This window comes from Phyllobates terribilis, unplaced genomic scaffold (genome assembly GCF_046119375.1).
Source record: "Phyllobates terribilis strain yellow unplaced genomic scaffold, ASM4611937v1 Scaffold_2__4_contigs__length_985480577, whole genome shotgun sequence".
NCBI lineage: Eukaryota > Metazoa > Chordata > Amphibia > Anura > Dendrobatidae > Phyllobates > Phyllobates terribilis.
Genome location: NW_027362762.1, coordinates 87,928,167 through 87,954,778, shown reverse-complemented (window position 1 = coordinate 87,954,778; position 26,612 = coordinate 87,928,167). Strand labels below are relative to the sequence as shown.

The following is a 26,612-nucleotide window of genomic DNA, read 5'->3' as shown; positions in this document are numbered from 1 at the left end:
TGCTGAGCCCACACCTTTCTGGGCACATGACAGCTGATCCGTACAGCTGTCATGTGACCCTAACAGCCGCTGGTGGAATCTTGATCCACCCGCGGCTGTTAACATGTTAAATGCTGTTGTCAATCTTTGATAGCGGCATTTAACATGATAGCGCCGGAAGTGAGTCATTAGCTCAACCCATCGGCGCTCCTGTCACATGATCGCGGGGCGCCGATGGATTGGCATGACAACCCGGGGCCTGCAGGACACTTCTGTGGTTGTCATTGCTGAACTGCTATGAGCACGGCCCCGTGGTCGGTGCTCATAGCAGATGAGCATTTTTGTTACACATAGCAAGGCTGCAGCCCTGCTATGTGTAGCACAAGCAATCAGATCGCAGCTTCAAGTCTCCTATAAAAAATGCAATAATGGGTGATCAAAACATCTTATCTATCCCAAAATGGTATCAATAAAAACGTCAGCTCGGGCCGCAAGAAATAAGCCCTCACCCGGCTCCAGGTCCTAAAAAATTGAGATGCTACAGGTCTCGGAAATGGCGCCTTTTTTTTCTTTGACAAGCTTTGGAAGTTTTTGTTTGCCACTTAAATAAAAAAGAACCTATACATGTTTTGGTATCTACAAACTCGAAATGACCTGGAGAATCATAATGACAGGTCAGTTTTAGCATTTAGTGAACATGGTAAAAAAAAAAAGAAAACAACTGTGGAATTGCACTTATTTTGCAATTTCACTGCACTTGGATTTTTTTTCTTGTTTTCCCGTACATTATATGGTAAAATCAATTACATAGTTACATAGTTTATAAGGCCGAAAAAAGACAAGCGTCCATCCAGTTCAGCCTATTTCTTGTGCACTGCAGCTATTCCGCAGCGTTGATCCAGGGGAAGGCAAAAAAAACCCATGCGGTATAGGCCAATTTACATCATAGAGGAAAAATTCACTTCCCGACACCAATCTGGATTAATTAACTATCACTAAGCATAAGATGTAATTTTATTGTTCTCAAGAAAGGCGTCCAGGCCTCTCTTGAACTCATTAAGTGAGTTGGACATCACCACTTCCTCTCCCAGAGAGTTCCAGAGTCTCACGGCTCTGACCGTAAAGAATCCCCTTCTATGCTGGTGCAGGAACCTCCTTTCCTCCAGACGCATAGTGTGCCCCCTCGTCTTTGTCACCATCCTTGGTATAAACAGGTCATGGGAGAGATCTCTGTACTGCCCCCTGATGTATTTATACATGTTTATGAGGTCTCCCCTAAGCCTTCTCTTTTCCAACGTAAATAGGCCTAATTTTGACAACCTCTCTGGGTATTCTAGTCCCTCCATTCCCTTTATTACCTTAGTCGCCCTCCTTTGTACCCTCTCTAGCTCCAATATGTCTTTCCTGAGCACCGGAGCCCAGAACTGTGCACAATATTCTAAGTGCGGCCTTACCAGCGCTTTATACAGAGGAAGAACAATGTTCTCATCATATGCCCCTATTCCTCTTCTGATGCATGCCATGACTCTATTTGCCTTCGCAGCTGCTGCCTGACACTGGGCACTCCAATTTAATTTGCTATTAACCAAGACGCCCAGGTCCTTCTCCATGTCAGATTTCCCCAACGTTTTCCCGTTTAATATGTATGGGTGACTGCTGTTTTTCTTTCCCATGTGCATGACCTTACATTTATCGGCATTGAACCCCATTTGCCATTTTTTGGCCCAACTCCCCAATTTATCTAAATCCTCCTGTAGCTGTGCCCTATCCTCATCTGTGTTAACTACTTTACAAAGTTTAGTATCATCTGCAAATATTGCTATTTTACTATGCAACCCTTCCACTAGATCATTAATAAATGATGTCATTCAATGGTGTCATTCAAAATAAAACTTGTCCTGCAAAAATCAAGCCCTCACATGGTCATATTAACAGGAAAATAAAAAAGTTATGGCTCTGGGGAAAAAGGAGAGCAAAAAACAAAAATGCAAAAATGGAAAAACCCAAGGTTGTAAAGGGGTCAAAAATGCAAAACTTCTGCCAAAAACCAATGAAACATAAATGAAAAAAAAATGAGATGAAAAAAATGAGATGACTTGTTTAGTTATGATTGTTGGAATGTGAGGAAACAAACAATTTTTTTTGTATCCTAAAGGACAAAAGTGTTTATCATCAAAAATCGTCTGATATGTGTGTTCTAAGAGCCACTTCTCTTACTGATTTGAAATGTGGTGACATTTGCATGTTTTCTATTGTTTAAATACCAGTCTTATTTTTCCATTATTTTCAATTTCACTGATAAAACAAACATAAGTGTATATTTATTATGAAATAAAAAATCAAAGCTATATAAACGTTTACATTGCACAGTGATTATTGTATTATCAGCTCTGATGACATATGAAAAGTATGTGTTCATAGGGTATAGAAAAATTATAAAAGTAAACATATTAAAGGACAGTAAGTGTCTGAAAAATCACAAACACTTTTGTGAGTCTAAAAATGAGTTCATAACAATTATCAGATGAATTTGCATTGCTAAGCAGGGGAGGAGTCGAAGTGTAAAGTAGAAGATGTATTACTTAGCAGGGATGGAGTGACAGAGTGTAGCATACCTGGCGGCGTTCTTGCATGGTGTTCCATCTCTCATCATGCAAGATCGCAAACTTCATCTCCCGCCCAGCTTCCTGGTCTGGCTTCTTTCCTTGTGCTCTGCTCTGCTCCACTTTGGCTGCATAGGGCGACGTCCGCTGAACTTCCTGTTTCTTGTACCTGCTGCGGACACGCCCCTGTTGCACCTTCAGCCTATTGCTGTCCATCTTTGGGTATTTATACCACCTTCTTCCTCAAGATGGCGCCTGAGCATTGTTTCTTGTCAGTTGGCTTTTTGTCTCTGACATGCCAGGTCCTATCCTGTTTTCCTGTTCTGTGTCTGAACTGTGGTCTGTTCTTGTGAACACGCTTCTTGCCTGTTCTTTCGCCTTCTAGGGGCCGTATTCCTAGATCTGCCTGTCTGTGCCTTGCGGTATCTGTTCCCGTCTGAACAGAGTCCTGTTTGTGTCTCTGCCTTGCGGTATCTGTTCCCGTCTGAACAGAGTCCTGTTTGTGTCCCTGCCTTGCGGTATCTGTTCCCGTCTGAACAGAGTCCTGTTTGTGTTCCTGCCTTGTGGTATCTGTTCCCGTCTGAACAGAGTCCTGTTTGTGTTCCTGCCTTGCTGTCTCTGTTCCCGTTCCTCTGTTCCCTGTTGTCTGTGCCTCGTTTCTACTTTAACCTTGTCTCCCTTTTCCCTCTGTCTGTTTTCTGCGTCTTTCTGCAGAGTCTGAACCCGCTCCTAAATTCCTTCTCGTCGTCTCTGTACCTCTGTTGTGAATTTAGTGTACGCTCGCTACTTCTATGTAAGTACTGTGCGTGCTTCTGGTTCTGCCTTTCCTTCTCCGTCTGTTCTTTGTGAACAGAGTCCTATCCCCTTGCCTTGTTTACCGCTCTGCGGTGTCCGCTCTGCTCCTGCTTAGCTTGCCGCTCTTGCGGTTTCTGCTCTGCTCCTGCCTTGTTTACCGCTCTGCGGTGTCCGCTCTGCTCCTGCTTAGCTTGCCGCTCTTGTGGTTTCTGCTCTGCTCCTGCCTTGTTTACCGCTCTGCGGTGTCCGCTCTGCTCCTGCTTAGCTTGCCGCTCTTGCGGTTTCTGCTCTGCTCCTGCCTTGTTTACCGCTCTGCGGTGTCCGCTCTGCTCCTGCTTAGCTTGCCGCTCTTGCGGTTTCTGCTCTGCTCCTGCCTTGTTTACCGCTCTTGCGGTGTCCGCTCTGCTCCTGCTTAGCTTGCCGCTCTTGCGGTGTCCGCTCTGCTCCTGCTTAGCTTGCCGCTCTTGCGGTTTTCACTCTGCTCTTGCCTTGCTTGCCGCTCCTGCGGTTTCTGCTCTGCTCTTATCTTGCTTACTTCTTCTGCGGTTTCCGCCCTGCCCTGCTTCTGCCCGCTGCTCCGGCAGTCCTGTCCTGCCCTGCTTGTGCTCGCTGCTCCTGCAGCCCCGTCCTGCTCTGTTCTTGCCCACCGCTTCGGGCGTTCCCTCTCTGCTGTGGTTGTCTACCGCATCTGCGGTTCTGTGACCCAGTCTGTACTGGGTCTTAACCTCTCTGTGCTCCAGCCCATCCTTTCGGCCAGTACCTCCCTGCCTGCATACTCGCCTGTATCCACCCATCTGCATACCTGCCGTGTTTGCTTACATCCACCAGTCTGTGGCAGCCTAACCTGCCTGTTCCAGTAATCCCAGTGTGGGTCAACCCCCGTGTCCGGAGTTTGACCTGGAGTAGCACCTGGTCCCTCTGCCCGGTTTCTCCCTGGTGCACTGGCGTCGTATGCCGTCGTGCCACCTTGGTCAGATCGGCCAGATACTTAGTCACGCCCCTCCAGGCACTCTCCGGTCCATGGTCCAGTGGAACCACAACACCCGCACACGCCAGTCAGTCCGGGCGTGTGCATAACAGCATGCTCAGGCCATGGTTCCCGTTGAGCCCCACGGCCTTCGCTCTCTGAGACGTTTTCCAGCTAATATGTGCATTAAAAATAAATAAATAATTTTTTTTTTTTTCTCTAGCTGAGTTTCAGGCTAATTTCGCAACCGTCCAGATGGAGCTTTCTGCACCCGTTCCTGCGGATCCGCCCCAGTACTATGGGGATCCAAAACAAAGTCGTGCATTTGTGGAGCAATGCATGCTGCACTTCAAGTTCTACCCTCTTTCTTTTCCTTCTGATTGGTCTAAAGTGGCATTTATAATTGACTACCTAGCGGGGGATGCCTTGAAGTGGGTCACCCCCCTATGGGAAGCTTGGGATCCTATCGTCCTTGACCTGCAGGCCTTCCTGGTGGCCTTCCTAATGGTCTTCGATGACCCGAACCCTGGAGTCCCTGCTGAAGCTGCACCTGCTCCCGCGGATCCACCACGGTACTACGGGGATCCAAAACAATGCCGTGCGTTTGTGTGGCAATGCTTGCTGCAGTTCCAGTTCTATGCTAATGCTTATTCTTCTGATCGGGTTAAGGTGGGATTTATAATGTCCAACCTAGCGGGTGATGCCTTGGAATGGATCAACCCCCTATGGGAAGCACAGGATCCTATCGTTCTTGACCTACAGGCCTTCCTGGTGGCCTTCCTTTTGGCTTTCGATGATCCTAACCCTGAAGCCCCTGCTGAAGCTTCACTTCCCTGTATCCCGGAGCAGCCCCGACGGGTAATGTGCATAGGTAGCGCACAAGTTCTCCTGCCCGAAAAGACTGTTGCTTGCCCTGAATCCACTCAGGATGACTACACTCTCCGGAATACTGCTCCCAACCTCAAGAGGCAGTCCAGACGTGCTAGACGCAGAGGCAAGCCGTCACGCCAGGGTCTGTCCTCCCTGAGACCTCCTGACCCCAACCTTGAAGTCCCTACTGAAGCTTCATCTTCCTGTATCCCGGAGAAGCCCCAGCGGGTGATGTGCGTGGGTGGTGCACCAGTTCTCCAGCCAGAAGAGACTGCTACCCATCCAGAGTCCACACAGGAGAGCTTCCTGCACCTGGCATCAGATTCTACACCCACTTTAACCAGTGTGCATGTCCAAGGATTCTCCGAAGCTGTGTTTACCTCCGAGTCTGTACACCTCTACTACCTGGCGGAGGACCCCTTGTTGCCTCCTGAATCCTCCGGGATACCACTCGATGACAATTGGAGAGAGACTTCCCTACACCCGGTACCCGATACTTCGTCGGCTCAGTCCTGTGGGCCTGACAATGGGTGCCTCAAAGTGGTAGTTACTCCCGAGTCTCTACACCCCTCTGACCAGGCGGAGGACCTCCAGTTGTCTCCAGAACCCTTCGGGGTGCTACCTGGTAGCGAAAGGACAGAGACTCTCCTATTCTCTGTACCTGATACCTCGCCCGCTTCTTCCAGTGAGTCCGACCTAGTGTACTCCGAAGCAGAGGTTACCCCTGAGTCTCTACACCCCTCCGACCAGGCGGAGGACCTCCAGTCGTCTCCTGAACCCTTCGGGGTGCTACCTGATAGCGAATGGACTGAGACTCTCCTTTACTCGGTACCTGATACCTCGCCCGCTTCTTCCAGTGAGTCCGACCTAGTGTACTCCGAAGCAGAGGTTACCCCCGAGTTTCTACACCCCTCCGACCAGGCGGAGGACCTCCAGTCGTCTCCTGAACCCTCCGGGGTGCTACCTGATAGCGAATGGACAGAGACTCTCCTTTACTCGGTACCTGATACCTCGCCCGCTTCTTCCAGTGAGTCTGACCTTGTGTACTCCGAAGCAGAGGTTACCCTCGAGTCTCGGTATCCCTCCAACCTGGTGGAGGACCCCCAGTTGTTTCCTGAATCCTGCGGGGTACCACCACATAACAAAGAGGCAGTGTCTTCTCTACACCTTGTACCTGATACTTTGCCCATTTCATCCTGTGAGCTTGACAAGATGTACCCCGAAGCAGAGACTACCCCCGAGTGTCTGCACCCCTCCAACCCGGCAGAGGACCTCCAGTTGTCTCCTGAACTTTTTGGGGTGCTGCCTAAAAATAAATGTAGAGAGACTTTTTTGTGTGCTGTTTCTGGTACTTCACCCGTTTCATCTGTTGCTGAAGATGGCTGGATGGGAAGTCGCATCCTAGCCATCCAGATTATAAGACCAGTTTTGTCTCCTCCTGTGGACAATAGAAGTAATCTCCTTGAAGAGAGGGATTGGCCCCCAAATTCCCTGCGGAAGATCCTTGCAGGCCTGAAGAAGAGGGGGCGTAAGGGGGGGGGTACTGTAGCATACCTGGCGGCGTTCTTGCATGGTGTTCCATCTCTCATCATGCAAGATCGCAAACTTCATCTCCCGCCCAGCTTCCTGGTCTGGCTTCTTTCCTTGTGCTCTGCTCTGCTCCACTTTGGCTGCATAGGGCGACGCCCGCTGAACTTCCTGTTTCTTGTACCTGCTGCGGACACGCCCCTGTTGCACCTTCAGCCTATTGCTGTCCATCTTTGGGTATTTATACCACCTTCTTCCTCAAGATGGCGCCTGAGCATTGTTTCTTGTCAGTTGGCTTTTTGTCTCTGACATGCCAGGTCCTATCCTGTTTTCCTGTTCTGTGTCTGAACTGTGGTCTGTTCTTGTGAACACGCTTCTTGCCTGTTCTTTCGCCTTCTAGGGGCCGTATTCCTAGATCTGCCTGTCTGTGCCTTGCGGTATCTGTTCCCGTCTGAACAGAGTCCTGTTTGTGTCTCTGCCTTGCGGTATCTGTTCCCGTCTGAACAGAGTCCTGTTTGTGTCCCTGCCTTGCGGTATCTGTTCCCGTCTGAACAGAGTCCTGTTTGTGTTCCTGCCTTGTGGTATCTGTTCCCGTCTGAACAGAGTCCTGTTTGTGTTCCTGCCTTGCTGTCTCTGTTCCCGTTCCTCTGTTCCCTGTTGTCTGTGCCTCGTTTCTACTTTAACCTTGTCTCCCTTTTCCCTCTGTCTGTTTTCTGCGTCTTTCTGCAGAGTCTGAACCCGCTCCTAAATTCCTTCTCGTCGTCTCTGTACCTCTGTTGTGAATTTAGTGTACGCTCGCTACTTCTATGTAAGTACTGTGCGTGCTTCTGGTTCTGCCTTTCCTTCTCCGTCTGTTCTTTGTGAACAGAGTCCTATCCCCTTGCCTTGTTTACCGCTCTGCGGTGTCCGCTCTGCTCCTGCTTAGCTTGCCGCTCTTGCGGTTTCTGCTCTGCTCCTGCCTTGTTTACCGCTCTGCGGTGTCTGCTCTGCTCCTGCTTAGCTTGCCGCTCTTGCGGTTTCTGCTCTGCTCCTGCCTTGTTTACCGCTCTGCGGTGTCCGCTCTGCTCCTGCTTAGCTTGCCGCTCTTGCGGTTTCTGCTCTGCTCCTGCCTTGTTTACCGCTCTGCGGTGTCTGCTCTGCTCCTGCTTAGCTTGCTGCTCTTGCGGTTTCTGCTCTGCTCCTGCCTTGTTTACCGCTCTGCGGTGTCCGCTCTGCTCCTGCTTAGCTTGCCGCTCTTGCGGTTTCTACTCTGCTCCTGCCTTGTTTACCGCTCTTGCGGTGTCCGCTCTGCTCCTGCTTAGCTTGCCGCTCTTGCGTTTTCTGCTCTGCTCCTGCCTTGTTTACCGCTCTTGCGGTGTCCGCTCTGCTCCTGCTTAGCTTGCCGCTCTTGCGGTTTTCACTCTGCTCTTGCCTTGCTTGCCGCTCCTGCGGTTTCTGCTCTGCTCTTATCTTGCTTACTGCTTCTGCGGTTTCCGCCCTGCCCTGCTTCTGCCCGCTGCTCCGGCAGTCCTGTCCTGCCCTGCTTGTGCTCGCTGCTCCTGCAGCCCCGTCCTGCTCTGTTCTTGCCCACCGCTTCGGGCGTTCCCTCTCTGCTGTGGTTGTCTACCGCATCTGCGGTTCTGTGACCCAGTCTGTACTGGGTCTTAACCTCTCTGTGCTCCAGCCCGTCCTTTCGGCCAGTACCTCCCTGCCTGCATACTCGCCTGTATCCACCCATCTGCATACCTGCCGTGTTTGCTTACATCCACCAGTCTGTGGCAGCCTAACCTGCCTGTTCCAGTAATCCCAGTGTGGGTCAACCCCCGTGTCCGGAGTTTGACCTGGAGTAGCACCTGGTCCCTCTGCCCGGTTTCTCCCTGGTGCACTGGCGTCGTATGCCGTCGTGCCACCTTGGTCGGATCGGCCAGATACTTAGTCACGCCCCTCCAGGCACTCTCCGGTCCATGGTCCAGTGGAACCACAACACCCGCACACGCCAGTCTGTCCGGGCGTGTGCATAACACAGAGCACATGAAAGGTGCATTACTAAGCAGGGGTAGATGGATAGAGCTCAGGAAAAGATGTATTACTAAGCAGGGGTGGAGTGACAGAGCACAGGAAAAGATGTATTACTAAGCAGGGGTGGAGTGACAGAGCACAGGAAAAGATGTATTACTAAGCAGGGGTGGAGTGACAGAGCACAGGAAAAGATGTATTACTAAGCAGGGGTGGAGAGATAGAGCACAGGAAAAGATGTATTACTAAGCAGGGGTGGAGTGACAGAGCACAGGAAAAGATGTATTACTAAGCAGGGGTGGAGTGACAGAGCACAGGAAAAGATGTATTACTAAGCAGGGGTGGAGTGACAGAGCACAGGAAAAGATGTATTACTAAGCAGGGGTGGAGTGACAGAGCACAGGAAAAGATGTATTACTAAGCAGGGGTGGAGTGACAGAGCACAGGAAAAGATGTATTACTAAGCAGGGGTGGAGTGACAGAGCACAGGAAAAGATGTATTACTAAGCAGGGGTGGAGTGACAGAGCACAGGAAAAGATGTATTACTAAGCAGGGGTGGAGAGGCAGAGCTCAGGAAAAGATGTATTACTAAGCAGGGGTGGAGTGACAGAGCACAGGAAAAGATGTATTACTAAGCAGGGGTGGAGAGGCAGAGCTCAGGAAAAGATGTATTACTAAGCAGGGGTGGAGAGGCAGAGCTCAGGAAAAGATGCATTACTAAGCAGGGGTGGAGTGACAGAGCACAGGAAAAGATGTATTACTAAGCAGGGGTGGAGTGATAGAGCTCAGGAAAAGATGTATTACTAAGCAGGGGTGGAGTGACAGAGCACAGGAAAAGATGTATTACTAAGCAGGGGTGGAGAGGCAGAGCTCAGGAAAAGATGTATTACTAAGCAGGGGTGGAGTGATAGAGCACAGGAAAAGATGCATTGCTAAGCAGGGGTGGAGTGACAGAGTACAGGAAAAGATGTATTACTAAGCAGGGGTGGAGTGATAGAGCACAGGAAAACATGCATTACTAAGCAGGGGTGGAGTGACAGAGCACAGGAAAAGATGCATTACTAAGCAGGGGTGGAGAGACAGAGCACAGGAAAAGATGTATTACTAAGCAGGGGTGGAGAGGCAGAGCTCAGGAAAAGATGTATTACTAAGCAGGGGTGGAGAGGCAGAGCTCAGGAAAACATGCATTACTAAGCAGGGGTGGAGTGACAGAGCACAGGAAAACATGCATTCCTTTTTTGTAACTTACACAACCTTTTGTGGTAATGTACTGCAACTTCCTTTTTACTGTGAGGACAATAAAAACACCATGCCTTTGGACATGGGTCAGACAGGCTTTGTACACCAACAGACTCGTGTGTATGTTCTTGTCTCCAATGCATCACTCCTAATTTGACCAATCTGGAGACTCCTTGTGTCTCACCCCAAATTAACTCTTCCAGGAAAGGGATTTCCACAACAGTACAGAGATTTTGGCCTTTTTATTTTGTGCTAATTTCTATAGTCTCTACTAAGAGGGAGTTGCTCACTAGGTAACAGTGCAGAGCAACCTGAAGACATGCCCACAGAGAATCCTATGAGTGACTTCCCCTTGTAAAGACCATAAGAATTAGCACTTAATAAAAAGGCCCATATCTCTCAATTGATGAGTGTCGCACACCTTTAGTGCAGGAGTGCACTTTTCCGCCTCGTAACCACTTACTGATAACCTATTAGCTCCTTTAGAAGAATACAGAGCAGAGGATAATCACACTGGTAACACAGCAGGCTCTAGCTGGAGCTGACTCTAGCTGGTGCTGGCTCTAGCTAGTGCTGGCTATAGCTGCACATGTGATGCTGTACTGATGCATCATGACATTGATAGCAGAGCTTTAAAAAAAGAAATGCATGATAAAATTTGAAATTCAAGATGGAGGCTGGCTGTAGCTGGTGCTGGCTGTAGCTGGTGCTGGCTCTAGCTGCACATGTGATGCTGTACTGATGCATCATGACATTGATTGCAGAGCTTTAAGAAAAGAAAAGCATGATGAAATTTGAAATTCAAGATGGATGCTGAAGGTAAGAGAACAGGGGTTTGTAGTACATAGAAGTAAGCACTCTATATATCGGAGAATTGCAAATTGTGTGATAGGCAATCATTAGGGAATAAAAAAATCATCAGGGATACAAAAAAATCCTCAGAGTGATTCTTTAAGTTGTCATGTTAAACATACATAATTTTGCCTGGTTTTGTTTAATATTCCATGTTATTTTCTAAAATCAGATAAAACAGTTACATGAGCACTTAACATTGTAACAAGAAATTGCCCCTATATCTAATATCAAATATTTAGAAATCATAATAATATTGTCTATATATCTTTTATTACAGGGCTGAAGTTTGAAGAGTTGCAAGAAAGATTTGGCCAGGAGTTCTTTAGTCTTTGCTTTGAGGAGAATGAGAGAGTTCTCAGAGCGGTTGGAGGAACACTACTTGACTTCTTCAATGGTTTTGATGCTTTGTTGGAGCATATTAGGACTTCAATTGGAAGACAGGTGACTGTTGAATCCCCCTCTTTCCTATGCAAAGAGCTTGCCGATGGGACCCTCATCCTCAGTTGCTTCCATCTCCATCACATTGTAGGGTTTGCCATGCTTGGTATGATAAAAGCAGCAGGAAAGAAGATCTACCACCTCAAAGTTGACGTTGAACAAGTCAATAATGTTAATGAAAAGTTGATTCCTGAAATTATAAGTCCGGGTAACTGTAAAACTCTTATCTTTAAAATTAAGGAATGTGATAATGCGAACATCACAAAATCACCTCCAGCGAGATCATCCCAGGTTCCTTCTGACTTGAGGATAAGTATCAGCACATTCTGTAGAGCTTTTCCCTTCCATCTGATGTTTGACCCTAACATGGTGATACTTCAACTCGGAGAAGGACTGAGGAAACTTATTAAATGTGAAGTCCATAAAACCATGAAATTTCATGATAGTTTTGAAATTGTTTCCCCGAAAATTATCTGCACGTTTGAGCAAGTCCTGTTGAGACTGTCCACCCCCTTTGTAATACGGAATGTTCTAGATCCATCTGGACTCGAGAATGAGGAAAAGGTAAAGTTCTTCAGATGTTTCCTTGTTCAGTTTATGGCATGTTCATCTGTTCTCATGGACATAAAATAACAGCATTCTTGATGTTTCTTCTGAGAGCTAAGTGTTTTTATTTTTTTGTGTGTTTTAATTTCTAATAGCTTAAAAGATATCTGCTCTCTGGCAATGAATTGGGAACATACTTGTTTACATCAAGAGACATCCAGAGCTCTAAAATCAGACCAGAACCTATACTAGTTGACAGGGCAGTAGCTATAGATTAGCAGAGAAACTTGGTGTTAATGTGCCAAAATTCTTATCTGTCACCAGTACATAGCAGATGAAGGGCTACATTATAGATTTTTGCCTCTGTCAGTTGGACATGATCATGATTTTGCTTTGGGTGATAAATCGATGCTTGTCAACTCTTGGAACCTTTAGGAAATGGTCTTGCAGTAAGGTTGTGAGTGAAAGCTCTTCATATCCATGATTCCTTTTTACAAGTCATGCCCCTTCCATGCTGAAGTGCCTTACCCTTTGAATGCACGTCTGGAAACTCAAAGCCTCAGTCTGATCATGAACTTATGTTCAAGGTGCTGGAGATTCTGCCTCTCTCCTGTAGTACCCTGAAAAGTATGCCAATATGACTAAATCAGTTTTAGGCATTGATGGGATATACGAATGCCATTAATATCTCTTAAGACCAAGAAGAGAGGGTTGCGATATTGTGTGGGCGCTGCCGTGAAGGAGAAGAGACCAGTTCCAGTTACAAAAGGATTTATTAGACTACTTGTTTCAGGGACGGTCCGTCCCCTTCATCGGGTATCATACACACAAAGTCATTCCTGCCTATGGTCACATGTTTTTCTACCAAGGTTCATAGATGACCTGTTTTTCTTATTTGGACTGGGATACATGACATGTCACAAATGTTTGTTAACAAGCTGAACTTGAATAGTTGGGGTCTGGAATTTACTTTTTTGTACTCAACCTAATACAACTTTTTGTACCTTGAACCGGCCTCTCCTCCTTCATGGAACGATATTGCAACCCTCTCTTCTTGGTCTCAATTCTTGGTTCCGGGCTGAATATCTGGAATGGGCGATCGATGCAGCAGCCCGGGTGGAATCTCTTCAAGCTATCCCTAGTGTTGTGCCTGCAACAGCACAATCTCCCCAGGTGTGCAGTGGTGAAACCCTGACTGTGTGGTTTTCATTGAGATTGATTCACACATGGAGTGCTTTTTGTCCTTTCTTTTGTTGCATTAATATCTCTTAAGTAGGTTCCCATTTCTTGTGTTTTACATTAGAGATCAGTAGTTTGCACAATTATTAGAAGAAGCAGAGATGGGCCACACATGTGAAAACCTGTCCCTATCATGTGCTGCTCTAAGAGAAACAAAGGTGAGCAGCAGAGTCTCAGAATAGTTTTTTAAAATATAGACTGGAATGCTATATCACTTACTGAAAGCAGGCTGAGATCTTGCAAACCATTAAAAATTTAAATGTAACATATATGGAACAGATCCAGTGATCTCAAAGAGAATCAAAATAGGGTCAGAAGGTGTGGAGGTACCATAATTGCATGCTTATGTCACGATTCCATCACTCACTGTGTCAGTATTCTGAGTGACCGCTAAGCCATCCAATCTGAGGCAGGGATGTGCTGAGCTTTATTGTGAGTGACAGTCCACCTGCCAATAAGGGCAGGGGCGTGCTAGGATTCTTCCAGGTGTCTTCCATTCTGGGAGATTACCTGGCTATTTAGCTGGCTATTAGTAACTGATCATTGGCAGTTGTAGCCTTAGCTCGGTGGTGTGTTGTTTTCCAGTGCTCTGTTTCTGATCTTTTGCTGCCTGACCTTGAACCTTGCCGTTGACCATCCGTTTGCCTAGCACCTTTGTCTTGATCAACTACCTTCCTGGAATTGTGAATTCGGACTGTGATCTGACTACGCCTTTGTTTTGCATCTCTGTTTATGACAAGCCCTCTTGGTATCTGACCCTGGACCTCTTGTCTACCCTGCCTTAAGGCCCCGTCACACTTAGCGACGCTGCAACGATCCCGACAATGATACGACCTGTCAGGGATCGTTGCTGCGTCGCTATGTGGTCGCTGTTGAGCTGTCAAACAGGCAGGCTCACCAACGATCAGGGGAGCAGCGACATCGTGGAAAGAATCTTTCAACGATGTCCTGCTCCTGGTTACGTGCCTGCTGAAGCAGGAGCAGGCTGGTAACTATGGTAAACATTGGGTTACTAGGGGCACACGCGCACCTAGTAACCCGTTGTTTATCTTGGTTACCACTCTGCTACAGTGAGCGGGAGGTTACCGCTCACTTTAGCAGGCTCGTAACCATGATAAACAACGGGTTACTAGGTGCGCGTGTGCCCCTAGTAACCCGATGTTTATCATGGTTACCAGCCTGATCGCTGCTCCCACTGGTCACACACAGCGATGTGTGCTGACCAGCGGGAGAGCAACGACCAAAAAATGGTCCAGGACACTTTGCAGCGATCAGCGACCTCACAGCAGGGGCCTGATCGTTGCAAAGTGTCACACATAGCGACATCGCTGGTGAGGTCGCTGTTGCGTCACCAAAACCGTGACACAGCAGCGATCTCGCTATGTGAGACGGGGGCTTTATGGCTTGTTTGTGAGTAGTGACTCAGCATCACAGCTTATATATGTTGATACACCAGTGGAGGCAGAGCCAAACAGTATTGTTTGGTGCTACTTTCATTGGTGTATCAACACCCAGAAGCATCTAATGATGGCATCTCATCATCTGTTGTCTAGAGATGATCAAACAGATTCAATCTTTACTTCTGACCCTTTTTTTGGATACCCTGATGAACCCTACAACATTTAAAAGTGGAAACACGTCAAGACTTCATGTATGGAAAGGGGTTATCTAACACATACAGTACAGACCAAAAGTTTGGACACACCTTCTCATTTAAAGATTTTTCTGTATTTTCATGACTATGAAAATTGTACATTCACAGTGAAGGCATCAAAACTATGAATTAACACATGTGGAATTATATACTTAAAAAAAAGTGTGAAACAACTGAAAATATGTCTTATATTCTAGGTTCTTCAAAGTAGCCTCCTTTTGCTTTGATGACTGCTTTGCACACTCTTGTCATTCTCTTGATGAGCTTCAAGAGGTAGTCACCGGAAATGGTTTTCACTTCACAGGTGTGCTCTGTCAGGTTTAATAAGTGGGATGACTTGCCTTATAAATGGGGTTGGGGCCATCAGTTGTGTTGTGCAGAAGGCAGGTGGATACACAGCTGATAGTCCTACTGAATAGACTGTTAGAATTTGTATTATGGCAAGAAAAAAGCAGCTAAGTAAAGAAAAACGAGTGACCATCATTACTTTAAGAAATGAAGGTCAGTCAGTCCGAAAAATTGGGCAAACTTTGGAAGTGCCCCCAAGTGCAGTTGCAAAAACCATCAAGCGCTACAAAGAAACTGGCTCACATGAGGACCGCCCCAGGAAAGGAAGACCAAGAGTCATCTCTGCTTCTGAGGATAAGTTTATCTAAGTCACCAGCCTCAGAAATCGCAGGTTAACAGCAGGTCAGATTAGAGACCAGGTCAATGCCACACAGAGTTCTAGCAGCAGACACATCTCTGCAACAACTGTTAAGAGGAGACTTTGTGCAGCAGGCCTTCATGGTAAAATAGCTGCTAGGAAACCACTGCTAAGGACAGGCAACAAGCAGAAGAGACTTGTTGAGCTAAAGAACACAAGGAATGGACATTAGACCAGTGGAAACCTGTGCTTTGGTCTGATGAGTCCAAATTTGAGATCTTTGGTTACAACCACCATGTCTTTGTGCGACACAGAAAAGGTGAACGGATGGACTCTACATGCCTGGTTCCCACCATGAAGCATGGAGGAGGAGGTGTGATGGTGTGGGGGTGCTTTGCTGGTGACACTGTTGGGGATTTATTCAAAATTGAAGGCATACTGAACCAGCATGGCTACCACAGCATCTTGCAGCGGCATGCTATTGCATCCAGTTTGCGTTTAGTTGCACCATCATTTATTTTTCAACAGGACAATATTTTCAGTTGTTTCACACTTTTTTGTTAAGTATATAATTCCACATGTGTTAATTCATACTTTTGATGCCTTCAGTGTGAATGTACAATTTTCATAGTCATGAAAATACAGAAAAATCTATAAATGAGGTGTGTCCAAACTTTTGGTCTGTACTGTACATTATAGGAATCTTCTAAAATTTGGCACCCAGTTGTCTTCTCATGTACCATCAAAACTGTGAGTATAGACTCTATTTCTACACCTGTTGTATATGGCTCAATTAACTTGTATGCCATTGCATGTGTGAATATTTGCTTATTATGAGGTTTGTCATTAGAAAACCCATATGGTCCATCAAGCCATACATGACTCAACATCTGAGATACATTTTGTGTTTGGATATATTTCACACAGGCCTCTTGGGAGATGTTTGGGAAAGTTGAGTTATTTTTTATATTCTTATGTATATATAGGTGTTTTCTACTGGGATTTATCCAGTATTTTGGTTTTAAATGCAAATCTTTTAGAGAATTCCAGGATCTAAGAGGGGATAGCTGACTCTGAGAAGTACTCTGGGCGTGCCTTTGTGCTTATATAGCCTCTATGCCTAAGTAGGTATAGGTTCTTTTAGGTTCTACTAAGGCCTAATGAGCACTGTTTTATAGAGTCTGATTCTTAGGATTGTGGACAGGTTATTCTCTTTAAATCTCGCTCTAGTCTTTAACATTTTTGCTCCAAGTGGTATAACCTATTCAACATAGTGTCGCCTTTTTTGGGGGAAACCCTCTGGCTGACCCTAACCCTTACACAATAATCGTCTGCAGTCATAAAACCATATTTGGTTCAATTGCAAAGCATTTAGTAGTCATGCACCTGTATTCAGATGTATAACTTCTTACCTATTCTCTTGTCTTGGCTCAACATATCTGAATATATGGAAATGAGTGTAATGAGATTACCAACTTTAAAAAAAAAATATATATAAATATATGTATAATTTCCTGATACTCTGTTGAGTTTTTTAATATTATATGTGGCTATGTTTATGACTCGCCCCCTGGGCTGTGGGGCACTCGGATCCGGGCAGTAGGGGAACGATGGCAGTAGTAGTGGCAACCCGGTTCCGTGGCTCAGGGTGGTCAGGCCAGTGGTAGTCCGTTATGCGCTGATGATTATGTCCGACTACGCCACCCGTGGATTGCGGTTATTAGGAACCGCCGCTGCATGCAGACCGCTGAGGCTGATGAGGTGTGCAGCTAGGGTAGTGTGACTCCCCACGGGAAGAGTGCGGCCCCAGGGCAGTATAATGGATGGTGGGAGTGATGGTGGTGAGAGTCCCAGTACCGGTAGTGCTGGAGGCGAGAAGGAGCACACAGACAACAGGTTGCAGCCCAGGGCCTTTACTAAAACAGGTAAACTGACCCATAAACAGTCCCGGCTAGGAGGGGACCTGGATGTCTGAGAGCAATGGGGAAATTGGCCCTGGTCAGGGTGAGGGTGTAGGCCTACCGTGCTTTCTGTGCTCCTTCTGGCTATCTCCTCCTTATAGGGTAACAGCCCACGTTTCCGAGCTTTTCGTGTACTCTCGCCTGTATGGCCTGCGACGTGGGTTCCTTTCTGCTCCCGGCCTGGTACGGCTTTACTGGTCCCTTCTGTTGTGGCAGAGCCTCCAGGTTTCTTAGGCCAAGGAACATACAGTCCCCTGCGGACTGGTTATCTGCTGTGGGATGTGGAATCCTCCCAGCTTAGACACCAAAGTCTGGTAAATTAAGTCCTTTATCTGCTAACACAGGCTCACTTCGCCTCTTGTCTCTGGCTTGTGGCTCTCCTCCTGCCACACTTCCTCTTAGGTGCAATACAACTTTCTGTCCCTGCTCTGCTCCGGGACAAGTCTCAGTACTGAGACAGGTCATCCAGTTCTCTCTAACCCTGCCCCCAGTTCCAGCTTTTATAGGGGCAGCCTGCTCCCCCTACTGGCCTGAGACAGGAGGTACTGCATGCTAATGTTCCCCTGACTAGAGAACCTCCCCCTTGCTCTCAGACACAGCTTTATTATACTTGTGGCATCCAGGCCAGGGTGACACATTCCCCCCTAGTAAAATTTAGTACTCCGGGACTAAACAGTAAACAAAGACAATATGCATGACTATAAAACATTAACAGACAGACGACACACAGCTTGAGTTCTTAAGGTCACAGTGTGGTCTGTGACCGGGTGTCCATATCACCAATACAACGGGGAGCCTTAACCAGGTGGGGGTCTGTCCTACCCCAAGTCCATTACAGTCTTAGTTCATTCCTGGGTTAGGCTCCGAACGCAGACCATACAAGGTCCCGGTTATAAAAAGTCCATAACCTTTGAGTCCGTACGATAACTGCAAGAAACTGAAACACAGAATTACCAAACATGCATGTAACTTTGCAAACATTTCAACATTTGGCAACAGGGTTATTTACAATTTTAGTGCACTCTATATTCTCCAGCGAGTGGGTATCTGCCCCTTTGTGCTCCTGGTTGACCTCCTTAACCCACTGTCTGGTGGTGGACCGACCTGGCTTTCCCCACTAGCGTTAGGGGTACAGCTACCAGCTGGACTTACAGGCAGGGCAGGCAGCTGTCTGCGGGTCCTTTGGCTTACCGCAGGCATGGCAGGCTCACTGTCAGCAGAGGGTTGACTCTCCTGGGCTGCTGGTTCAGGCTCTTCTGCCTCTGGAACCGCTTGCTCCTCTTCACCTTCCGGCTCTGGTGTTGGTTGTTGCTGTGCCGGTTGCAGGAAATGCAGGACGGGTACCACTATGGCATCATTTATTCGCGTCCAGGACTGAGGGAACTCTCCGAGAACGGTGCTGATAATTTCTTCCTTGTCCTCTGCGGGTTCAAGGTCACTCTGATCCTCTTCTGCACTACGGAGTTGCTCGGGGCACCTTTTGAGGTGGTCTCTGGAGACGGTACTAGTGGTTTCTCCTCCGTCCTTGGTGATCACGCACACCTTCACGTTGTCGTGGTCAGACTGCAGTACGGTGTAGGGTTCCCTTTCCCACTGGTCGTCCAACTTGTGAAGCCTTCTCTTTCGCTTCAGGACCTGCTCACCAGGTTCTAGGGGACCAGCAGGGGCGTGTTGGTTGAAGAGTTTTTCTTGCCTCTCTCTCACCTGGGCCAGGCTCTTCTCCACACTCTCCTGTACCTTCTTGTCCTGCAGTTGCCTTTCCGTATCCCAGTCCTCATCCGGGGAGGTGTCCTCAGGTGTTTGGACTCCCATCTCCAGGTCTACGGGCAGCTTACCTGGTCTGGCTCGCATCAGGTAAGCCGGGGTGCAGTTTGTAGCATTCACTGGGATATGGTTGTATAGGTCTATCAGGTCCGGCAGTTTTTCTGGCCACAGGCTGCGTTCCTCCAGGGGCAACGTCTTCAGGAGGTCAATGACTATATTGTTCATTTTCTCACACATCCCGTTGGTTTGTCGATGATAAGGCGTTGTCCGAATCTTCTTACAGCCATAGAGGTTGCAGAACTCTTGGAAGATTTCAGCCTTGATCGCTGGACCCTGGTCTGTCAGGACCTGTTCCGGATACCTGTGTGGACGGCAGAAGTATTGCTGGAAGGCTCTGGCCGCTGTTTGGGCTGTCAAGTCTTTTACCGGGACCACCACGAGAAAACGGGAATAGTGGTCAACGATTGTCAGGGCGTAGATGTACCCTGACCGGCTTGGAGCCAACTTGACGTGGTCTAGAGCTACCAGCTCAAGAGGCTGCGTGGTGACGATGGGCCTCAAGGGTGTCTTCTGGCTGGTGCGGTCCTTCCTCCTTAGGTGACAAGGGCCACAGTCTCTGCACCACTTTTCTACAGCCCCTCTCATGCCGACCCAAAAGAACCGTCCTCTTAGCAGGAACTCCAGTTTCTTCCAACCGAAGTGCCCCGCTCTGTCATGGTAAGCCCCCAGGACCATAGCTGCATCCCGCCTTGGGACCACGACTTGCCAGGTCAGCTCGTGCGTCCGGTGGTGGACAATCCTTCTGCACAGCTTTCCTTCGTAGAGGAACAGCTTGCTCTTCTCCTTCCACAGCTGCTTGGCTTCCTCTGGAGCATCCGGATCCATGCGGGCGTCCTCCTGGGTCAGCAGATCTTTCACCAGGCGGATGGCAGGGTCACTATCTTGGGTCTCGGTCCAGCTGTGGTGAGGTAGGGGATTGATCATCACGGTTGTTAGATCCTCCTCCTTTACGCGGTGGGAGTATTGAGCGGCTCCATTCCGGTGAAACGCGGGGAGTTCTACCTCCTCCAGCTCTTCTGGGTCTTCGTCACCTTCAGGTAAGTGAGGCATCCTCGATAGGGCGTCAGCGTTGGCATTGGTTTTGCCGGCCCGGTACTTGATCACGAAGTCATAGTTGGAGAGACGGGCCATCCACCGCTGTTCTAGGGCACCCAGTCTTGCATTGTCCAGGTGTGTCAACGGGTTGTTGTCCGTGTACACGGTGAACTTTGCGGAGGCCAGGTAATGCTGGAAGCGTTCTGTCACGGCCCACACCACCGCCAAGAATTCTAGCTTGAAGGAGCTGTAATTCTCCGGGTTCCTCTCGGTGGCCCTCAGCTTCCGGTTGGCGTACGCGATCACCCTTTCTCTGCCCTGTTGGTTTTGGGACAGTACTGCTCCCAGTCCCACATTACTGGCGTCCGTGTGGAGAATAAAAAGCTGACCATAATCAGGGTAGGATCTCATCCCCCGTGAGGGCCATCTTCAACTGGCAGAAGGACTCCTCTTCCGGTTTATCCCACTTGAAGGGCGGCTTTTGGCTCCTGGACTTAGACTGTCCGATTAGGAGGTCCTGCATAGGAGCTGCCATCCTGGTGAACCCGGGGATGAACCTTCGGTAGTAGCCTACAAATCCGAGAAACTGTCTCACCTCTTTGATGTTCGAGGGGCTTGGCCAGCTCTTGATTGCCGTGACTTTGTCAGGGTCGGGGGCCACTCCTTCCGCGCTTACCACGTGCCCTAGGTACTGGACCTTTGGTTTCAGCAGGTGACACTTCGATGGTTTCACCTTCAGGCCATAGCCTGCCAGGGCTTCGAACACCTCGGCCAGGTGCTTTAGATGGTCCTCGTAGGTTTTCGAATAGACGATCACGTCGTCCAGGTAAAGGAGGACCGTCTCGAAGTTTCGGTGCCCTAGACAGCATTCCATCAGCCGCTGGAAGGTCCCTGGTGTGTTGCAGAGCCCGAAAGGCATACAGTTGAACTCGCTCAGTCCCATCGGGGTGGTGAAGGCGGTCTTCTCCTTGTCAGCCTCTGCCACAGGAACCTGCCAGTACCCGCTAGTAAGGTCCAAAGTAGAAAAGAAGTTAGCTGATTTTAGTGCGGCTAAAGACTCCTCTATTCTAGGCAGCGGGTATGCGTCTTTATGGGTGATACGGTTGATTTGTCTATAGTCTACGCACATTCTCATGGTGCCGTCCTTCTTTTTCACCAGAACCAAGGGGGCTGCCCAGGGGCTACAGCTATCTCTAATGACCGCAGCTTCTTTCATTTCTTTTAGCATGCCCTTTGCGTTCTGATAATGTGCAGGGGGTACAGGTCTGTGTCTTTCTTTTATCGGTGGGTGGCTCCCTGTGGGGATGTGGTGTTCTATCCCCTTTACTCTGCCGAAGTCTAGCGGGTGCTTACTAAAGACTCTCTCGTACTCCTGTACCACCCGGTAAACTCCTTGTTTTTGGTGCAGGGGAGTGGAGTCAGCACCCACATGGAGTTTCTGGCACCAGTCCTCCTTTTGTTTCTGGGAGCCATTACCCTCCGCCTGTGGAGATGGAGGCAAGGGTTCCACGGCCCTGATAGCTTTGTGTTCGACAACAAACAGTTTGGCGAGTGTAGCGTACCTGGGTAAGTGTACTTCCCTCCCCCCAATGTTGAGGATGCGGACGGGCACCCTCCCATGACGGACATCAACCACCCCCCGGGCTGTCAAAATGGTGGGCCTGCTGTCTGATTACATGGGTTCTACCATGGCTTGGTAGTCTCTACCTCTCAACCCGATTGCAGTCCGACACCAGATCATCATTTCACTTTTGGGAGGCATGGAAATGGGGAATGGGTTACTCAGTCTTACGCTACTGATCTCACCACCAGACAGTTCTACCTGCTGCCGTCTCATCAGGGCTTTTATCGCCTTGTTGAGGACTCTCTGTTGGCTGGAACTAGCATTCACCGCCACCTGTTGTAGAATTACAATTACCTCTGAAAGACAATTTTCAATCACGTTAGTACCCACAGTTATTTTAGGGTGACTTTCACGACGGTCAATGTCCACAATTACTCCCTGTGCCGGCAGTTCAACTTTACCAATCTTAATGGTCATCTCCTTGAACCCCATCTGCGGCATGGGTAAGCCATTACTGGCGATGATGCTCAAGTTACTGTCTGGATACCGTGTGATATCAGCATCAGTCCAATACTGCTTAAAAAGTACATAAGGGATAGTGGTTACTTGCGACCCAGTATCCAGCAAGGCGCTCATGGGGATACCGTCCAGCACCACGGGTAAAACCGGGCGCCCCCCAACGTACTTATTACGCCAATTGTAAGGGCCTGGTGATCTTATGCCTGGGGGTTGGCCCTGTGCCCCAGGTAGGACCCGTTTAAATTACAGTACCTGGAAATGTGTCCGGGCTGGTTGCATCGGCGGCAAATGGGCTGTCCATCCTCTGCGTAGCGGTCTGTGGGCCTCCCTCGGAACGACGGGATCCTCCTCTGTCGACGCCACGGGACATCCTCCGGACTTGAAGCCAGCTCGATGGGTCTTGACGGGTCCACTTGTAACGCCTGGACGGTCCTGGTCAACGCCGCGATGCTCCTGGTCAGCTCCTGGACTTGGTGGTGCAGATCTTTCGACGGGGCTTGGTTCAGGGCCTGTGCATCAGCCCCGACGGAGTCCATAGAGGAGGGCGCCACCTCCTGGTGGTAGGTGAGAGCAGGGCGCCGGGGGTTTATAGCGCCACTTGTTGTGAATTCACGGAGCACCCTTATGGCCCTGTCCTTGAATTGGGCAAAGGTCAGATCAGGGTTCTGAAAGAACATGAGGCGCAGCTGGGTCCTGTGGGAGCTAGACAGCAGACCTTCTATAAACTGTAGCTTATCCGTTTCCTGCACGCTGCCAGGGTCAGCTTGTTGGATGGTCCTCAAGGCTTCCTGCAAATTTAGGGCATAGTCTCTGATGCTGTCCTGTGCCCGCTGCTTACATCCATAGAACCTCATTTTAATTTCAGCGGAGGTACGTGTGTCAAAGGTACCCCGCAGCCGGGCCAGCATACCCTTCACGGTCCTTTTCTCCTCAGTGGGCCATGATTTTACCTCCCTTTGGGCTGCGCCAGTTAACTGCCCTGTTAATATGCTGACCTTCTGTTCCTCTGTAAGGGGGTAGACTTGGAACAAACTGTACAGCCTTTCCTTAAAGTCAGTTAGGGCATGGGGCTCCCCTGAGTACTTGGGCAGCCAGGCCGCTCCAGGGATGTAGGGCAGGGAAAATGGCATCACCGCTGCTGCAGCTGCGTTGGTGGTAGTGGGCGCCTCTGTATCCGACATCTTCCTCCCCCCCTAGTTAAGCGTGGCCTACCTTCCGACGATCCTCTTCCGTAGGCCGCGGCTCCGCTGCTGCTGCTCTGGACGAGGACCTTGCGTCGCGTCCTGGTGATGTCAGCGTCGCTCTCTGTCCCTTCCAGGACCTTGCTCAGCGTCGGTGCGTGGGGCGGAGCTTCGGGTCTCGCGCGGTTTGGACGTCCACGCCCCTCTTCTTCCCGACGGCGTCCTGAAGATGGCGTCCGATGGCGGGAAAACGGCTGAAGATGGCGGGAACCGATGGAAGATGGCGGGAGACGGCTGGAAATGGCGGGAAACGGCTCCGGACGGCGGGAAACCTCTTTTCAGGTAAGTGCAAGGTCTTTTTCAGGCACGCAATACCCGTTTGTGGCGCGTTGGTTGCAATCCTGCCGACTACGCCAAAGCTGACTCGCCCCCTGGGCCGTGGGGCACTCGGATCCGGGCAGTAGGGGAACAATGGGAGTAGTAGTGGCAACCCGGTTCCGTGGCTCAGGGTGGTCAGGCCAGTGGTAGTCCGTTATGCGCTGATGATTATGTCCGACTACGCCACCCGTGGATTGCGGTTATTAGGAACCGCCGCTGCATGCAGACCGCTGGGGCTGATGAGGTGTGCAGCTAGGGTAGTGTGACTCCCCACGGGAAGAGTGCGGCCCCAGGGCAGTATAATGGATGGTGGGAGTGATGGTGGTGAGAGTCCAAGTACCGGTAGTGCTGGAGGCGCGAAGGACCACACAGACAACAGGTTGCAGTCCAGGGCCTTTACTAAAACAGGTAAACTGACCCATAAACAGTCCCGGCTAGGAGGGGACCTGGATGTCTGAGAGCAATGGGGAAATTGGCCCTGGTCAGGGTGAGGGTGTAGGCCTACCGTGCTTTCTGTGCTCCTTCTGGCTATCTCCTCCTTATAGGGTAACAGCCCACGTTTCCGAGCTTTTCGTGTACTCTCGCCTGTATGGCCTGTGACGTGGGTTCCTTTCTGCTCCTGGCCTGGTACGGCTTTACTGGTCCCTTCTGTTGTGGCAGAGCCTCCAGGTTTCTTAGGCCAAGAAACATACAGTCCCCTGCGGACTGGTTATCTGCTGTGGGATGTGGAATCCTCCCAGCCTCAGACACCAAAGTCTGGTAAATTAAGTCCTTTATCTGCTAACACAGGCTCACTTCGCCTCTTGTCTCTGGCTTGTGGCTCTCATCCTGCCACACTTCCTCTTAGGTGCAATACAACTTTCTGTCCCTGCTCTGCTCCGGGACAAGTCTCAGTACTGAGACAGGTCATCCAGTTCTCTCTAACCCTGCCCCCAGTTCCAGCTTTTATAGGGGCAGCCTGCTCCCCCTACTGGCCTGAGACAGGAGGTACTGCATGCTAATGTTCCCCTGACTAGAGAACCTCCCCCTTGCTCTCAGACACAGCTTTATTATACTTGTGGCATCCAGGCCAGGGTGACACATTTAGCTGCCCAGAAGTTGTGATATAAATTGTATGATTTTGGTAGCATGTCGCAATATTACATTAATTTGTTTCTGGACTTCAATAACCAAATTCAAAAAAAGATAACGGAGAACACATCTGTAGCTGAATGCGTCCTCTTTTCTGGTGAGCATAAAGCTTACCATTCCCAATGTATGGTGGACTCTGGGCACTATTTGTTCTGTTCAATAGTTTGTAGAACGTCTCTATAAGGTTCAGTAAACTTATGTATATATATCTATGTCACCCAGGATACAAGAAAGTAGATAAAGGGAGACAAATGTAGCAGTCTGACCCTGGACCTGGTGTCACGCACAGTGTAGGAAAGACAAAGTACAACACAAAGTGATGAGGGGAAGAGAGCCCAGACACTAGGGAAAGGGGAGTGGAGACCTCCGAGGCAGATCTAATATCACCCTGTCTCCCCTACCATTCCTATATTGGTTCTTCACCAATTGCCAAACAGGAAACCTAAGCCCTGTATTTCCCTACAGCTTGGCCCTGTATAGGGAAGGGAGGGGGGGGGGGTTGGGCACTAGTTAATCCCCACTAACAACTAAAGACTTCTAGGGAGACAAACACGGGGGAGCACTTAGCTTGAGCTGATTTCAGAAACATTATACAAAATGTCCTCCAAGCACCAGAGATGACATTAGCAGACTTCAATAGCGCCAAGCCTTCACAAGGGAACATGTAAATATCACCGGCGCCTGCCTGTAGCAAACTGAAAGTATTTAAACACCCAGGACAGGGTGTCAATCAAAGCAGGAGGGAGGTAGCCGCTGGGTCCTAGAGTGAGACAGATTTAAGAAGGTGTCTGTGATGCCAAACGAAGTGACTTTCTGCAACCAGCTACAGAGCGACTGTCTGTCACATCTGACACACCCGTGACACCTGGTGTATGAGGAGGGCCAAAGGCTCTTCTACTACATAAGGTGCCACCAGAATAGTAAATGTCACAATGCAGGTGGGGGAGCCCTCTTACAGATTTTGACTTGGGGTCCTATAGATAACATTTGGGGCTGCCTACAGTTATGTTATGTAGAAGCTCAATGACTGCAGTTGGCGAGGTTCACAAATGGCAAAGCGAATAAATAAAGACTAGAAGTTGAGGGACGATCTGTAGCTTAGGATCTGAATATTGCAATAAATAAGGGATTATTTTATTACGAGAATCAAATAAATTATTTCTTTGTGTATTCAGAGCTATTATTGTGCAAAGCGTCTGAAAAGAGACGCGGTACTGTATGTGGCAATTATTTTGGCTACAGCCGAGTCCGCACACTTGATCTCGCCTTGGAAGGTTTATAATTTTCTGTATCATTTCATGCCTGCTTGTTATATTACACAGATCACGGTTCCATTGACTGAATAAAAGCCTTCACATTAATAACTTAAGCCAATGGATGAGTCAAATTAAAGAGCAAATTATCTGAATACACAGTAATTTATCCTTTATAAAATGTCTTTACCAATGGTTTAGATAAATGACTGCGGCAAGGTGAAAAAGGAAACTGCTTAAAGGGGTTGTCAGGTTTACAAAATCTCATTCCCACAAACTATATTCTGGCATTCAAAGTTAGTAAATCATAGCTGAGAGCATCGAAACAGAGGGTCTCACGCTATGGAGGACCCCTGCATCCATGCCTTATATGAACAGCTCTCTTTATTCCACGGCACCCTCCCATTTGCTT

The 26,612-nt window shown here is 48.7% G+C and overlaps 1 protein-coding gene across 1 annotated transcript in view; it reads left to right on the top strand.

The window, feature by feature from the left end:
• The window catches only part of GUCY1A2 (guanylate cyclase 1 soluble subunit alpha 2), a 398,286-nt gene that overhangs the window by 166,053 nt on the left and 205,621 nt on the right, over nucleotides 1-26,612 (top strand). Inside the window, exon 4 of the mRNA XM_073662188.1 lies at nucleotides 11,109-11,833. Coding sequence (XP_073518289.1) covers nucleotides 11,109-11,833 — 725 coding nt within the window. The remainder of the gene's footprint in view (nucleotides 1-11,108; nucleotides 11,834-26,612) is intronic.